The sequence below is a fragment of the Entelurus aequoreus genome, linkage group LG03 (genome assembly GCF_033978785.1).
Source record: "Entelurus aequoreus isolate RoL-2023_Sb linkage group LG03, RoL_Eaeq_v1.1, whole genome shotgun sequence".
In the NCBI taxonomy this organism is placed as follows: Eukaryota; Metazoa; Chordata; class Actinopteri; order Syngnathiformes; family Syngnathidae; genus Entelurus; species Entelurus aequoreus.
Window position 1 is genome coordinate 2515439 of NC_084733.1, and position 18889 is coordinate 2534327.

Consider the following 18889-nt stretch of genomic DNA (forward strand, 5'->3'; position numbering starts at 1 on the left):
ACTTGTAAAGAACATCATGTCATTGAGTTTCCAATAATTTCTACAACTCTTATTTTTTTGTGATAGAGTTACATTTTTTTTGTGTAGTGCGCCTTAAATAATTTCGATCATATCTAGGAATTGATATGACGGGAATCTTCCAGATTGTTTGCTTGGTGCTGCGATAGATTGAAGGCGTCATAATTTGCCACCTCAGCAGAACGCATGTCCACCTCCGGCACAGACAAAACATGATGTGAGTTGTGTATTATTCTAGGAGAAATGGAATGTGTGCAGGGATTTTCCAGCCTGGCGCTGGTTAGTTCTAGTTTAACTGACTCCTCACTGTAAGTACCTGTGTCTGAGCTTGCTCTAGTGTAGTTAGTCAAGTGTGACTTAAACAGTAATCTATGTTCCTAGTAAGAGTGGTGGCGCCTTCCCTTTGACAAAAGTAATAGCAAGCAAAAAAAATTGTAACAAACAAATATTTCTTGATCTACTTGTGTCTCATAAAATAAATTTTTCTTAGGCTGTGGAGCCGATAATGACGTGCATATGTCCGATCTGGTCCGTGTGTGCAGGTTCTGGCACGGCGAGTACCGAGTGGCGGTGAACATCAACGACTACTTGGACATTTACTGTCCGTACTACGAGGGGCCGCCTAACCACGGCCGCATGGAGCGCTACATCCTCTTCATGGTCAACCACGAGGGCTACACTTCCTGTCAGCATCGCCTGCGGGGCTTCAAGCGCTGGGAGTGCAATCGCCCCAGCGGCGCCGACGGGCCGCTCCGCTTCTCCGAGAAGTTCCAGCTTTTCACGCCCTTCTCGCTGGGCTTTGAGTTCAGGCCCGGACACGAGTACTACTACATCTGTAAGTACTCACGGATGCACATTTTATACATACAATACACCTTCTATACATACATACAATACTTCTTTTATTCTGAAAATCACACTGGGTGACTGTTGTCGCTACAGTTGGAATTCTTCTAACTTATCTTATCTTATCTTGCAATTATTTTATACACTTAACTTGTGCACTTATGTTACACACATAACCTGTGTTGTTTTTTTTTAGTTGTCGAATTAAGTGCACTTAAAATGGTGACATGTGTCATATAAAATTCTGCGTTTTATCACAATATTGCCAATTTTGTGTGTCGGTTTTAAAAGTGCTCCCCCTCTGGCCAACATATGAAATAACAAGTGTGTGTAAGAAATTGAAATGCGCCCCCTTTTGTCAAAATTAATTTTTAAAAAATTGATACATATGTATATAGAGACATAATGTAATAAAGGGAATAATGAAGATTAAAAAACAATTACAAACAAAAAAATTTAAAATAAAATAAATTAACTAAAAGCAGTCTTTTTCTCACAATGTGTCGACTTCTTCCTCATAAAATTGGGAACAATTTCTCATATTATTTCTGTTTCTGTAATATTGCAATATTTTCTCGTAAAATTTTAACTTTTTTATGTAAAATGGTGACATGTGTCATATAAAATTCTGCGTTTTATCACAATATTGCCAATTTTGTGTGTCGGTTTTAAAAGTGCTCCCCCTCTGGCCAACATATGAAATAACAAGTGTGTGTAAGAAATTGAAATGCGCCCCCTTTTGTCAAAATTAATTTTTAAAAAATTGATACATATGTATATAGAGACATAATGTAATAAAGGGAATAATGAAGATTAAAAAACAATTACAAACAAAAAAATTTAAAATAAAATAAATTAACTAAAAGCAGTCTTTTTCTCACAATGTGTCGACTTCTTCCTCATAAAATTGGGAACAATTTCTCATATTATTTCTGTTTCTGTAATATTGCAATATTTTCTCGTAAAATTTTAACTTTTTTATGTAAAATGGTGACATGTGTCATATAAAATTCTGCCTTTTATCACAATATTGCCAATTTTGTGTGTCGGTTTTAAAAGTGCTCCCCCTCTGGTCAACATATGAAATAACAAGTGTGTGTAAGAAATTTAAATGCGCCCCCTTTTTGTCAAAATTAATTTTTAAAAAAAATTGATACATATGTATATAGAGACATAATGTAATATAGAGACATAATGAAGATTAAAAAACAATTACAAACAAAAAAATTTAACATAAAATAAATTAACTAAAAGCAGTCTTTTTCTCACAATGTGTCGACTTCTTCCTCATAAAATTGGGAACAATTTCTCATATTATTTCTGTTTCTGTAATATTGCAATATTTTCTAGTAAAATTTTAACTTTTTTATGTAAAATGGCGACATGTGTCATATAAAATTCTGCCTTTTATCACAATATTGCCAATTTTGTGTGTCGGTTTTAAAAGTGCTCCCCCTCTGGCCAACATATGAAATAACAAGTGTGTGTAAGAAATTGAAATGCACCCCCTTTTGTCAAAATTAATTTAAAAAAAATTGATACATATGTATATAGAGACATAATGTAATAAAGTAAATAATGAAGATTAAAAAACAATTACAAACAAAAAAATTCAAAAGAAAATAAATTAACTAAAAGCAGTCTTTTTCTCACAATGTGTCGACTTCTTCCTCATAAAATTGGGAACAATTTCTCATATTATTTCTGTTTCTGTAATCTTGCAATATTTTCTCGTAAAATTTTTACTTTTTTATGTAAAATGGTGACATGTGTCATATAAAATTCTGCCTTTTATCACAATATTGCCAATTTTGTGTGTCGGTTTTAAAAGCGCTCCCCCTCTGGTCAACATATGAAATAACAAGTGTGTGTAAGAAATTGAAATGCACCCCCTTTTGTCAAAATTAATTTTAAAAAAATTGATACATATGTATATAGAGACATAATGTAATAAAGTAAATAATGAAGATTAAAAAACAATTACAAACAAAAAAATTCAAAAGAAAATAAATAAACTAAAAGCAGTCTTTTTCTCACAATGTGTCGACTTCTTCCTCATAAAATTGGGAACAATTTCTCATATTATTTCTGTTTCTGTAATATTGCAATATTTTCTCGTAAAATGTTTACTTTTTTATGTAAAATGGTGACATGTGTCATATAAAATTCTGCCTTTTTTCACAATATTGACAATTTTGTGTGTCGGTTTTAAAAGCGCTCCCCATATGGTCAACATATGAAATAACAAGTGTGTGTAAGAAATTGAAATGCGCCCCCTTTTGTCAAAATTAATTTTTTAAAAATTGATACATATGTATATAGAGACATAATGTAATAAAGTAAATAATGAAGATTAAAAAACAATTACAAACAAAAAAAATTAAAAGAAAATAAATGAACTAAAAGCAGTCTTTTTCTCACAATGTGTCGACTTCTTCCTCATAAAATTGGGAACAATTTCTCATATTATTTCTGTTTCTGTAATATTGCAATATTTTCTCGTAAAATTTTTACTTTTTTATGCAAAATGGTGACATGTGTCATATATAATTCTGCCTTTTATCACAATATTGACAATTTTGTGTGTCGGTTTTAAAAGTGCTCCCCCTCTGGCCAACATATGAAATAACAAGTGTGTGTAAGAAATTGAAATGCGCCCCCTTTGGCCAAAATTCATTATTTTTAAAATGAATAAATATGTATATAGAGACATACTGTAATAAAGTAAATAATGAAGATTAAAAACCAATTACAAACAAAAAATTGAAAAGAAAATAAATTAACTAAAAAACAGTCTTTTTCTCACAATGTGTCGACTTCCTCCTCATAGTATTGGGAACAATTTCTCATATTTTTTTTGTTCCTGTAATATTGCAATATTTTCCCGTAAAATTATTACTTTTTTAAATGTAAAATTATTACTTTTTTAATGCAAAATGGTGACATGTGTTTTTGTGTCCGTTTTAAAAGTGCTCCCCCTCCGGCCAACATATGAAATAACAAGTGTGTGTAAGAAATTGAAATGCGCCCCCTATGGCCAAAATAGATTTTTATTTTTTTTTTATGAAATAAATATGTATATAAAGACATACTATAATAACTTGAAATAAATAATGAAGATTAAAAACCAATTACAAACAAAAAATTTAAAAAAAACTAAAAGCAGTTTTTTTCTCACAATGTGTCGACTTCCTCCTCATAAAATTGGGAACAATTTCTCATATTTTTTCTGTTTCTGTAATATTGCAATATTTTCTCGTAAAATTATTACTTTTTTTAATGCAAAATGGTGACGTGTCATATAAAATTCAGACTTTTTCACAATATTGCCAATTTTGTGTGTCGGTTTTAAATGTGCTCCCCCTCTGGCCAACATATGAAATAACAAGTGTGTGTAAGAAATTGAAATGCGCCCCCTTTTGGCCAATTTTTTTTTTTTTTTAAATGAAATAAATATGTATATAAAGACATACTATAATAACTTGAAGTAAATAATGAAAATTAAAAAACAATTACAAACAAAAAAAATTGAAAAATTAACTAAAAGCAGTCTTTTTCTCACAATGTGTTGACTACTTTCTTATAAAATTGGGAAGAATTTCTCATATTCTTTCTGTTTCTGTAATATTGCAATATTTTCTCGTAAAATGATTACTTTTTATATGAAATTATTACTTTTTAATGCAAAAATGGTGACATTTGTCATACCAAATTCTGACTTTTATCACAATATTGCCATTTTTTTTTTTGTTCTTGTAAAATGGTGACATTTTTGGAGTAAAATGATGACTATTATTATGATGTTGCCAAAATTGTAAAGTTTTCTTTTAAAATTGTGACTTTTGTCGAGAAAGTTGCGACCCTTTTCATAAAATCGCCAAAATGTTTAGCTTTTCTTGGAAAAATTGCGACTGTTGTTGAGTAAAATTCCAACTTTTATCATAATATTGCACAAATGTTCCATTTTTCTTGTAAAATTTTGACTTGCATTGAGTAAAATGACGACTTTTATTATAACACGGCCAAAATTTTAAGTATTTCTTGTGAAATTGTGACCTTTTTCTTATGAAATTCCAACTCATTTTCTACAACAAGCTTTTTTATGTTTGCATAGTATGTATATATTATTAGGCCCTGCGATGAGGTGGCGACTTGTCCAGGGTGTACCCCGCCTTCCGCCCGATTGTAGCTGAGATAGGCTCCAGCGCCCCCTGCGATCCCGAAGGGAATAAGCGGTAGAAAATGGATGGATGGTATATATTATTAATGTTGTAAATACAAATCTTGTTACTCTCGGGGTCTACTAGCCGCTCAGGCAAATCATATGGTCTAAAAATGCATTTTTCCATCGACAACATGACATCATCGCGCCAAGTGCGTGCTCTTTCAGTCAATTAGTGTGCGAGGAATATATATATATATATATATATATATATATATATATATATATATATATATATATATATATATATATATAAAATCAACTTTTACCTTGAAAATCATTTTTTTAATTGAAAATCAACTTTTACCTTGAACATAATTGTTTACCTTGAAAATCAACTTTTACCTTGAAAATCAACTTTTACCTCGAAAATCATTTTTTCCTTGAAAATCAACTTTTACCTTGAACATAATTTTTTACCTTGAAAATCAACTTTTACCTTGAAAATCAACTTTTACCTTGAAAATCAACTTTTACCTCGAAAATAATTTTTTTACCTTGAAAATCAACTTTTACCTTGAAAATCATTTTTTTTACTTTGAAAATCATTTTTTACCTTGAAAATCAACTTTTTCTTGAAAATCATTTTTTTACCTTGAAAATCATTTTTTACCTTGAAAATCAACTTTTACCTTGAAAATCATTTTTTACCTGAAAATCATTTTTTTTACTTTGAAAATCATTTTTTACCTTGAAAATCAACTTTTACCTTGAAAATCATTTTTTACCTTGAAAATCAACTTTTACCTTGAAAATAATTTTTTAGCTGAAAATCATTTACCTTGAAAATCAACTTTTACCTTGAAAATCAACTTTTACCTTGAAAATAATTTTTTACCTGAAAATCATTTACCTTGGAAATCAACTTTTACCTTGAAAATCAACTTTTACCTTGAACATCATTTTTTTACCTTAAAAATAATTTTTTACCTTGAAAATCAACTTTTACCTTGAAAATCATTTTTTACCTGAAAATCATTTACCTTGAAAATCAACTTTTACCTTGAAAATCAACTTTTACCTTGAAAATAATTTTTTTTACTTTGAATATAATTTTTTACCTTGAAAATCAACTTTTACCTTGAAAATCATTTTTTTCCTTGAAAATCAACTTTTACCTTGAGAATCATTTTTTTCCTGAAAATCATTTACCTTGAAAATCAACTTTTACCTCTAAAATCAACTTTTACCTTGAACATCATTTTTTTACCTTGAAAATCAACTTTTACCTCGAAAATCATTTTTTTTACCTTGAAAATAATTTTTTACCTTGAAAATCAACTTTTACCTTGAAAATCTTTTTTTTTACTTTGAAACCCATTTTTTACCTTGAAAATCTGTGTTTCCGTGAGTTCCCGGCGAGGAGACAAAAGCTGTCTTTGATCTCACCAAGCGAAAAAGGCTTGTAAAACTCCACTGTGTAGGATGGGAAGCGACATGAAGGTGTCGGTTCCTTTGATCTATTATGATCCACAGGAAGATCTTGTCTTGACCCGAGATCTACAAAGCGGAGAGGAAGCGGGACCCGACGCAAGCTCCAGGCATCTTTTCTTTGAACTGTTTTGTGACCGAGGGCGACGGCTGTTTACGACCCCCTCTCCCCTTAGAAACTGCTGTTGCCACGTAATCAGGGAAAGTCCAAAAAAAAGAGGAGGCGTGCAACCCTTTCGTCAGAGCGTGGTGGAAGACTGTACAAAGAGTACAGCCCAGACCTTTCTCCTCTTTGAGCTAAATTGAATCCTGTCTCTTGTTTAATTCCTTGCTTCTTGTCTTGTTTAATAAATGTCATCGGTGTTTTGAACCTGACACACTCCAACATGAAATCTGCTTAGTGAGAAGAATTATCTTATCAGACAGAAAATAAGCAAATATCACCCTTATTTCAGATATTTTAATCTTATTTAGATTTCACTTTTTGCAGTGTGGGCATTTTTCGGGGGTCTCGAGAAGGTAACAAATACAAGAATGAGCGCGTGTGTGTGTGTGTGTGTGTGTGTGTGTGTGTGTGTGTGTGTGTGTGTGTGTGTGTGTGTGTGTGTGTGTGTGTGTGTGTGTGTGTGTGTGTGTGTGTGTGTGTGCGTGTTTGTTATGCACAGCGCTGCTCTGCATGCATTTGTAAACATTATGTAAATATGCAATCAACACACGCTGATGGAGAGCAACGCCGCGCCCAAAAGATGGAAACGTGGCGGCCATCTTTCTCTCCCTCTCTCTCTCTCTCTCGTTCTATCGTTTCTTTTCATGACAAATTTGTCCGAAACGAGCTTGTAATGATTTTTTTTATTATCCCGGCTGATGTTTTAACAAGCCACGTCTTAGTGTCACTGATGGGGGTCCCCCCCCCCTGTCACTCAACTTGTCAATTGTCAATGTGCGCGCAGGGAAAAAGAAGAAATGAGTCGTTGATGGACTGACTTCAATCCCGGGGAGCATTTTAGGCAACTTATTGGTGCTGAAAAACACGGAAGAAGCCCATTACTGCGCCACTTTCAGCCACCTGAGGCAAGAATACAAACACGGCCAACCTTCGGAACCCCAATAAATTCAAATTAAGGAGGGGGGGGGGGGGGGGGGGGAGCGAACTGTTCCGCAGCTCACACTTTTAGCAACGTACACGGTTTAAATAGCAAACGTGTTTGCCGACGCTGAAAAGCAGGTGTTTTTGCTGATCATCTTTGAGAGCTCAGTCCGAGGTCTGAGGACCACCCAGACATGCGGACACAAACATTCACGTCCCTTTGCGAGCCCAAACCCCGGAATATTCCATGTTGCTAAAATACTTCATGCTGGATTGTCTGCCAAAGTTTCATGTTCAATCACTTAAAAGAACTTCTTCCACGCTGTCATTGACACATGTCAGATGGAGAAAACACATTTGATCCATTTTGGAATGGGACCGCAACTGTGGGTTGTTTCCTTACGTATTGACATCAGGTCGATATCATCAGAAAACAAGATATAAAGTGTGATATCATGTGCGATACAAGCAGCGTGGTATTTTTCCGACCATAAGGCGCACTTGAAATCAATAATAATAATAATTAGAGATGTCCGATAAAGGCTTTTTTGCCGATATTCCGATATTGTCCAACTCTTAATTACCAATTCGATATCAAGCGATACCGATATATACAGTGGTGGAAGTGAACACATTATTATGCATAATTTTTTGTGATGCCCCGCTGGATGCATTAAACAATGTAACAAGGTTTTCCAAAGTAAATCGACTCAAGTTATGAAAAAAATGCCAACATGGCACTGCCAGGGGGTGTATATTGTAGCGTCCTGGCAGAGTTAGTGCTGCAAGGGGTTCTGGGGTACTTGGTTCTGTTGTGTTTTATGTTGTGTTACGGTGCGGATGTTCTCCCGAAACGGGTAAAATTTACATTTGTTTTTTTTACTGTAAATTTTCTTAAAAAAGACAATTTTACAGTAACATTTGGCACCTGAGCTGCCAGTTTGTTTGTTTTGTTTTTTTTACCGCAAATCAGCAAATGTAGATTTTACAGTGTAATTACTGAAAATGCCAAAACGGCACCACAGTTTATTACAGTAAAAACAGTACTTGCTGTTTTTATGGTAAAAAAAAAAAAAAAAACAGCTCAGTTGCCATCATTCTACTGTAAAATTTACATTTGTTTTTTACTGTAAATAAAAAAAGACAATTTTACATTAACATTTGGCACCTGAGCTGCCATTTTGTTTTGTGTGTTTTGTTTTTTTTTACTGCAAATCAACAAGTGTAGATTTTACAGTGTATTACTGTAAATGCCAAAACGACACCACAGTTTATTACAGTAAAAAACAGTACTGCTGTTTTTATGGTAAAAAAAAAAAAAAAAAAAAAAGGCAGCTCAGTTGCCATAATTTTACTGTAAAAAAAATTAAAAAATGCAATTTTACAGTAACATTTTGACACCAATTTTGGTACTTTATTAAAGTACTTTGTACTTTAATTTGTTTTTACTGTGAATATAAAATGCAACTTTACAGTAACATTTTGGCACCTGAGCTGCCATTTTGTTTGTGTGTTTGTTTGTTTTTACCGCAAATCAACAAGTGTAGATTTTACAGTGTATTACTGTAAATGCCAACACAGCACCACAGTTTATTAAAGTAAAAAAAAATTACTGCTGTTTTTATGGTAAAAAAAAAAAAAAAAAAAGGCAGCTCAGTTGCCATAATTTCACTGTAAATTAAAAAAATTCAATTTTACAGTAACATTTTGGCACCAATTTTGGTGCTTTATTAAAGTACTTTGTACTTTAATATGTTTTTTACTGTAAATAAAAAAATGCAATTTTACAGTAACATTTTGGCACCAATTTTGGTACTTTATTAAAGTACTTTGTACTTTAATTTGTTTTTTACTGTAAATATAAAAAATGCCATTTTACAGTAACATTTTGGCACCAATTTTGGTACTTTATTAAAGTACTTTGTACTTTAATTTGTTTTTTACTGTAAATAAAAAAATGCAATTTTACAGTAACATTTTGGCACCAATTTTGGTACTTTATTAATGTACTTTGTACTTTAATTTGTTTTTTACTGTAAATATAAAATGCAATTTTACAGTAACGTTTTGCACCCTAGCTGCCAGTTTGTTTGTTGTTTTTTTACGCAAATCAACAAGTTTAGATTTTACAGTGTATTACTGTAAATGCCAAAACGGCACCACAGTTTATTACAGTAAAAAAAACAGTACTGCTGTTTTTATGGTTAAAAAAAAAAAAAAAAAAGGCAGTTCAGTTGCCATAATTTTACTGTAAAAATTTTTTAAAAAAATGCAATTTTACAGTAACATTTTGACACCAATTTTGGTACTTTATTAAAGTACTTTGTACTATTTTTTTTTTATATATTTTTTTCCATAAAGAAATACAATCATGTGTGCTTACGGACTGTATACCTGCAGACTGTATTGATCTATATTGACATACACATACACAATATGTATATATAGTGTTTTTATGTTGATTTAATTTTAAAAAAATAATAATAATAATAATTTTTTTTTAATTGTAATTTTTTTTTTTTTTAGTTTCTTGCGTGGCCCGGTACCAATCGGTCCGCGGACCGGTACCGGGCCGCGGCCCGGTGGTTGGGGACCACTGATTTAGGGGAAAAAAATGCGAAAATTACCAACACCTGATGTCTCCTTGCACTTTTTTTTCCTCAGTCAACACACACACACACACACACACACACACACACACACACACACACACACACACACACACACTTTTGTTCCCCCCTGCTGGAGTCTCGGCGCAGAGTATTGTGTTACTGTGTTCCCTGAGGAGTGTGTTCCAAAAAGACAGGAGGAGTGTGTGCACGAGTGCTGCCGGGGGTCAGTTGTCAAGTGATTGTGAGCGCGTGAAAGGCCGTGTCCGTCATCTTGACAGGCCGACATGCACTTTGCTCTCTAATACATGCAGATGAAAACACACACACACACACACACACACACACACACACACACACACACACACACCCACACACACACACACACAGGTTTGTATTGATGTGCAACAGCAGCACTTGTGTACGTGTGTATATGTATGTGTGTATGTATGTTTATGTCTAAGTGAAAACACATTGATTTCTCATGGTGATTCATGACCAGGTGTGTGTGTGTGTGTGTGTGTGTGTGTGTGTGTGTGTGTGTGTGTGTGTGTGTGTGTGTGTGTGTGTGTGTGTGTGTGTGTGTGTGTGTGCCTGTGTGCCTGTCATGTGTCTGACATGTTGACAGGTCAGCTCCGCCCCCTTCTGACCTCCCCCAAGCCCAACTTGTCCCAGCTGTGATGAGGCTGAGTGCTCCTCAATGGGCTTTCAGGACACGTCCACTGGTGGATGTGCTGGGGAACCAAAAAGCCGATAAGACTTTTTTTTTCAAAGGGGGGAACAACAAAAGTGGAATTTGTCAAAGAAAAGGGAATAAAAGCAAGAATTGAGGGTGTGTAACTTTCCCAGAGGTGCGGACGTCATTTCCCCGGGAGCTTGGTATTGCTCTTTTTAGGAGTCGGCTTGTTTTTTTTGGGGGGTGTGGGGGCAAGAAGGATGGGAGGAAAAAATAATAATAATAATCCATTAATTTCTTTTATGCATAAGTAAGAAGACTTGAGATTTCTCGCACAGCCCTACCGAATCACCCGCTAACTTTAGGCTGTTTTGGCAAATCACCCCCAAATTTGGTACACCCTTTAAGGTGAGTCACAAGCACAGGTGTGTTAAATTTGAAGAAGATCCCTTGAAGAAAATGGCCACCATTCCTATTTTTTTTGGCATGTTTTACTTATTTGCGAAAACTATCTCTTCTACTTCTGAAGACAGAAAAAGCTGAAAACGTGTCAAAACATGCACCTCGACTGTGTTGCCTGTGTTATTATTTATCTGAAAAACACACCACATGGTGGCGTTGTAATGCATTAGTAAGGTTGACTTGAGATTTCTCGCACAGCCCTACCAAATCACCCATTAACTTTAAGCTGTTTTGGCAAATCACCCCCGAATTTGGTACACCCTTTAAGGTGAGTCACAAGCACACGTGTGTTAAATTTGAGGAAAATCCCTTGAAGAAAACGGCCACCATTCCTATTTTTTTTGCATGTTTTACTTATTTGCAAAAACTATCTCTTCTACTCCTGAAGACAGAAAAAGCTGAAAACGTGTCAAAACATGCACCTCGACTGTGTTGCCTGTGCTATTATTATTCTGACAAACACACCACATGGTGGCGTTGTAATGCATTAGTAAGGTTGACTTGAGATTTCTCGCACAGCCCTACCAAATCACCCACTAACTTTAGGCTGTTTTGGCAAATCACCCCCAAATTTGGTACACCCTTTAAGGTGAGTCACAAGCACACGTGTGTTAAATTTGAGGAAGATTCCTTGAAGAAAATGGCCACCATTCCTATTTTTTTTGCATGTTTTACTTATTTGCGAAAACTATCTCTTCTACTCCCGAAGACAGAAAAAGCTGAAAACGTGTCAAAACATGCACCTCGACTGTGTTGCCTGTGCTATTATTTATCTGACAAACACACCACATGGTGGCGTTGTTATGCATAAGTAAGAATGACTTGAGATTTCTCGCACAGCCCTACCAAATCACCCACTAACTTTAAGCTGTTTTGGCAAATCACCCCCAAATTTGGTACACCCTTTAAGGTGAGTCACAAGCACACGTGTGTTAAATTTGAGGAAGATCCCTTGAAGAAAATGGCCACCATTCCTATTTTGTTTTTGCATGTTTTACTTATTTGCGAAAACTATCTCTTCTACTCCCGAAGACAGAAAAAGCTGAAAATGTGTCAAAACATGCACTTGCACCGTGATGCTGTGCTATTATTTATCTGACAAACACACCACATGGTGGTGTTGTAATGCATTAGTAAGGTTGACTTGAGATTTCTCGCACAGCCCTACCGAATCACCCACTAACTTTAAGCTGTTTTGGCAAATCACCCCCAAATTTGGTACACCCTTTAAGGTGAGTCACAAGCACACGTGTGTTAAATTTGAGGAAGATCCCTTGAAGAAAATGGCCACCATTCCTATTTTTTTTACATGTTTTACTTATTTGCGAAAAGTATCTCTTCTACTCCTTAATATAGAAAAAGCTGAAAACGTGTCAAAACATGCACCTCGACTGTGTTGCCTGTGCTATTATTTATCTGACAAACACACCACATGGTGGCGTTGTAATGCATTAGTAAGGTTGACTTGAGATTTCTCGCACAGCCCTACCAAATCACCCACTAACTTTAGGCTGTTTTGGCAAATCACCCCCAAATTTGGTACACCCTTTAAGGTGAGTCACAAGCACACGTGTGTTAAATTTGAGGAAGATCCCTTGAAGAAAATGGCCACCATTCCTATTTTGTTTTTGCATGTTTTACTTATTTGCGAAAACTATCTCTTCTACTCCTGAAGACAGAAAAAGCTGAAAATGTGTCAAAACATGCACCTCGACTGTGTTGCCTGTGCTATTATTTATCTGACAAATACACCACATGATGGCATTGTTATGCATAGGTAAGAATGACTTGAGATTTCTCGCACAGCCCTACCGAATCACCCACTAACTTTAGGCTGTTTTGGCAAATCACCCCCAAATTTGGTACACCCTTTAAGGTGAGTCACAAGCACACGTGTGTTGAATTTGAGGAAGATCCCTTGAAGAAAATGGCCACCATTCCTATTTTGTTTTTGCATGTTTTACTTATTTGCGAAAACTATCTCTTCTACTCCCGAAGACAGAAAAAGCTGAAAATGTGTCAAAACATGCACTTGCACCGTGATGCTGTGCTATTATTTATCTGACAAACACACCACATGGTGGCGTTGGAATGCATAAGTAAGATTGACTTGAGATTTCTCACACAGCTGTACCGAATCACCCACTAACTTTAAGCTGTTTTGGCAAATCACCCCCAAATTTGGTACACCCTTTAAGGTGAGTCACAAGCACACGTGTGTTAAATTTGAGGAAGATCCCTTGAAGAAAATGGCCGCCATTCCTATTTTTTTTTGCATGTTTTACTTATTTGCGAAAACTATCTCTTCTACTCCTGAAGACAGAAAAAGCTGAAAATGTGTCAAAACATGCACTTGCATCGTGATGCTGTGCTATTATTTATCTGACAAACACACCACATGGTGGCGTTGTAATGCATTGGTAAGGTTGACTTGAGATTTCTCGCACAGCCCTACCGAATCACCCACTAACTTTAGGCTGTTTTGGCAAATCACCCCCAAATTTGGTACACCCTTTAAGGTGAGTCACAAGCACGTGTGTGTACAATTTGAGGAAGGTCCCTTGAAGAAAATGGCCACCATTCCTATTTTTGTTTTTGCATGTTTTACTTATTTGCGAAAACTATCTCTTCTACTCCTGAAGTGCTGCAAGAAAAAGCTGAAAACGTGTCAAAACATGCACCGTTTATGTGTGACTGCCATCTACTGGTCAACCTTATCAGTACACCATGTACCAAATATAATAGCTTCGAGGTCGGTAAGCACAACCAGGATGATGCCGTACATTAGACGTACATATTATGATTTTTTTTCTAAATTCTTAAATTCTAAAAACATTTTCACCGATTTTTGAGTTATCAGTGGAGCATTTTAAAGTTTTGAGGTGGCGACTTGTCCAGGGTGTACACCGCCTTCCGCCCAAATTCACCTGAGATAGGCTCCAGTCTATAAGCGGTAGAAAAATGGATGGATGGAATGAGTCGTTTACTGGCGTATCTCTTATGTGTGACTGCCATCTCCTGGTCACACTTATCATTACACCATGTACCAAATATAACAGCTTCGAGGCCGGTAAGCACAACCAGAGTGATGCCGTACATTAGGCGCAAATTTTTCCCGATTTAGTTTTCTTTCAACTTTTTAAAGAAACCAGTAGATGCAAAATAAGTTTTGCTTTTATTTGATTAAAAACTAGTAGATTGAAATGACACTTGAATCGGTTTAGAATCAAAATAAACGGTCCTGATGTTAATTAATGTTTTTTTTTTTTTTTTTTTTTTTTTTTTTAACAGGGATTTAGTAGGATCATTAATTTTTAGTAGTAACATTTACATTTCGGTGGGTAATCTGTAAAACAAATATTATTGTTTTACTGACTGTTATGTATATTGACTGTTAAAAAAAAGTCAATAGATTTTACTGTAAAAATTGGCAACTCAGTTGCTATGGTACTGTATGTCAATTTACAGTAATTTGTTGTATAGAAAAAAATACACTTAATTTTACTGTGAAAATTATGCTATTTTTACTGTAAAAGCTGCAGATTTTTTTTACAGTGTATGAAAACAGACATTGGCCCTTTTTATGAATAATTTTGTGTTTTTTTATGCAAAAAAAAATGGAGGGATTCGAAAATAATGAAAAACAACAAAATTATTTTCATTCAATGAAAAGCATGTACCATATTTTCCGGACCATAGGGCGCACCGGGTTATAAGGCGCACTGGCCATTTTTGAGAAAAAAAAGGAGTGATTTTAAATGTGGGAGGTGTGATAGAATGGCTGAAAAATACGGTATCTCCGAATTTTGATTGGGGTTTTTCCGACCAAAAAAGAAATAAATATATTTTTATAAAAATATTATGTACATTGTATTAAATTTTGTACAAAAAAAATAATATAATTATTTGCCTGAGAAGCTGTACAGGACAAAAAAAAAAAAAAAAATGTACACAATATTTTATTTAAAAAACAATGTCAGGTTCAAACACTGATGACATCTTTTAAACAGACAAAAAGCAAGGAATTAAACACAGACAGAATTAAATTTAGCTCAATTGAGGAGAAACGTCTGGGCTGTAGTCTTGTACAGTCTCCCATCACGCTCTGACGAAAGATTGTACGCCTCCTCTTTTATTTGGACTTTCCCTGATTACATGGCAACAGCTGTTTTTATAGGAAGGGGGGTCGTAAACAGCCGCTGCCTTTGGTCACAAAACATTTCAAAGAAAAGGTGCCTTACATTTCGGTGGGTAATCTGTAAAACAAATATTATTGTTTTACTGACTGTTATGTATATTGACCGTTAAAAAAAAGTCAATAGATTTTACTGTAAAAATTGGCAGCTCAGTTGCTATGGTACTGTATGTCAATTTACAGTCATTTGTTGTAAAAAAAAAAATACACTTAATTTTACTGTGAAAATTATGCTATCTTTACTGTAAAAGCTGAAGGTTTTTTTTTTTTACAGTGTATGAAAACAGACATTGGCCCTTTTTATGAATAATTTTGTGTTTTTTATGTATGCTTTTCATTCAATGAAAAGCATGTACCATATTTTCCGGACCATAGGGCGCACCGGGTTATAAGGCGCACTGGCCATTTTTGAGGGGAAAAAAGGAGTGATTTTAAGTGTGGGAGGTGTGATAGAATGGCTGAAAAATACGGTACCTCCGAATTTTGATGGGGTTTTTTTCCCATCAAAAAAGAAATACATATATTTTTATAAAAATATTATATACATTGTATTCAATTTTATACAAAAAAATAAATAAAATGATTTGCCTGAGAAGCTGGACAGGACAAAAAAATAAAAAAAATGTACACAATATTTTATTTAAAAAACCATGTCAGGTTCAAACACTGATGACATCTATTAAACAGACAAAGAAGCAAGGAATTAAACAGAGACAGAATTAAATGTAACTCAATTGAGGAGAAAGGTCTGGGCTGTACTCTTGTACAGTCTCCCACCACACTCTGACGAAAGATTGTACGCCTCCTCTTTTATTTGGACTTTCCCTGGTCACATGGCATTAGCTGTTTCTAAGGGAAGGGGGGTCGTAAACAGCCGCTGCCTTTGGTCACAAAACAGTTCAAAGAAAAGGTGCCTGGAGGGGAGTCAGGTCCTGCTTTGTAGATCTCGGGTCAAGATCAAATCTTCCTATGGATTACAACACATCAAAGAAACCGACACCTTCATGTCGCCTCCCATCCTACACAGTGGAGTTTTTGTGTGCTCGCCGGGAACTCATGGAAACACAAAAGTTTGTGATAACTTAGACACAATTATTCGGACAAACAATATTTTCAAAGACGCGGAGATTCATGCTCTTCATTGAAATATGAAATTGTGGTCCAAAAAAAAAAAATTTTGCGAGCCATGTCTTCGTCTTCATCGTATTTTACTCACCCACATATTTGCATACCAACTGGTGGTGCATGAACCGACATTTCCCTCTGCCGTCACATGCAATATTCCTCCCCAGGATTGTCATTTCTTCTCGTACAGTCCAATCTCTTGCAGCTTCATTACATTTTGCCTCTGGAGTCCACGCGGCTGTTAATGTTGCCATGGTTACGCCCACTCCAGCCGACCACATAACGCAATAATAAGCGCCGCTTCCGTCTGAGGGGCATAAATGACAAATAAATAAATGGACGTATCTCTTGAGTGATCACTTCCTCTCCGTGTCTTTGCAGCTTCCCCTCATCCCAACCATGTGGGGCGGGCGTGTCTAAAGCTGAAGGTGTACGTCCGACCTCCAGGTGAGTCTCACACCGCATGTCCTGATTGGCTGTCAGAGTGCAATTACAGCGGAGGGGGAGGTGTGATGGAATGGCCCACAGACGCTTTTTGACACGCTGGCGTGTACGAGTGTGAGCAGGTGTGCGTGTGTGCAGGTGTGCGTGTGTGCAGGTGTGTGTGTGTGCAGGTGTGTGTGTGTGTGTGTGTGTGCAGGTGTGTGTGTGTGCAGGTGTGTGTGTGTGTGTGCATAAAAACCTCTCATTCGGATCATATCACACTGACAATCTGTGGCCTCGTGGAAAATGTCTGGAAAGTTTAATATATATATATATTCTTATATATATATATATACATATATATATGTGTATATATATATATATATACACATATATATATATATGTATATATTAATATATATATATATATATATGTGTGTATATATATATATATATATATATATATATATATATATATATATATATATATATATATATATATATATATATATATATATATATATATATATATATATATATTAGGGATGTCCGATAATGGCTTTTTGCCGATATCCGATATTCCGATATTGTCCAACTCTTTAATTACCGATACCGATATCAACCGATACCGATATCAACCGATATATGCAGTCGTGGAATTAACACATTATTATGCCTAATTTGGACAACCATGTATGGTGAAGATAAGGTACTTTTTTTAAAAATTAGTAAATTAAGATAAATAAATTAAAAACATTTTCTTGAATAAAAAAGAAAGTACAACAATATAAAAACAGTTACATAGGAACTAGTAATGAATGAAAATTAGTAAAATTAACTGTTAAAGGTTAGTACTATTAGTGGAGCAGCAGCACGCACAATCATGTGTGCTTACGGACTGTATCCCTTGCTTACGGACTGTATCCCTTGCTTACGGACTGTATCCCTTGCAGACTGTATTGATATGTATTGATATATAATGTAGGAAACAGAATATTAATAACAGAAAGAAACAACCCTTTTGTGTGATGGGGGGGGGGGGGGTTTGGGGTGGTGCACTAATTGTAAGTGTATCTTGTGTTTTTATGTTGATTTAATAAAAAATAAAAATAAAAACAATTTTAAAAAACGATACCGATAATAAAAAAAACGATACCGATAATTTCCGATATTACATTTTAACGCATATATCGGCCGATAATATCGGCAGGCCGATATTATCGGACATCTCTAATATATATATATATATATATATATATATATATATATATATATATATATATATATATATATATATATATATATATATATATATATAAACATTTTTTAAACCGTACAGGATTAAAGTATACATTTTTCTTGTGTGTGTCTGGCAAGAAAATTAAACTTTCCAGACATTTTGCACGAGGCCACAGATTGTCAGCGTGATATGATCCGAATGAGAGGTTTTTATGCACACACACACTCACACACACACACACACACGCACAAACACACACACACTTGCACACACACACACACACACACTTGCAATGGGGCCATATGAATCCCCACTGTATGCTAGAGGACCCCGCCTCCACCCACAGAGACAAAGACAGTGGACGACTGACAAGAGGGTTCACTCCATTTCTATAGAAGTTATTGGCACATTTTGATGAAACTTTCAGAAAATACTAGAAATGGGATTAGGAACAAGCGATTCCATTTTGGGGCTGATCCAGATCAAAGTCTGGATTTAGGCGGCGGTCTGTTTATATCACACTTTTGCTGCCTAATGATCATGTTTTGTACAAAG

The 18889-nt window shown here is 35.0% G+C and overlaps 1 protein-coding gene across 2 annotated transcripts in view; it reads left to right on the plus strand.

The window, feature by feature from the left end:
• Window positions 1–18889, plus strand: part of efna2a (ephrin-A2a) — a 228813-nt gene that overhangs the window by 200107 nt on the left and 9817 nt on the right. For both annotated transcript variants that reach the window (XM_062040961.1, XM_062040962.1), the window contains 2 exons: window positions 561–853; window positions 17053–17118. In XM_062040961.1, coding sequence (XP_061896945.1) covers window positions 561–853; window positions 17053–17118 — 359 coding nt within the window. The remainder of the gene's footprint in view (window positions 1–560; window positions 854–17052; window positions 17119–18889) is intronic.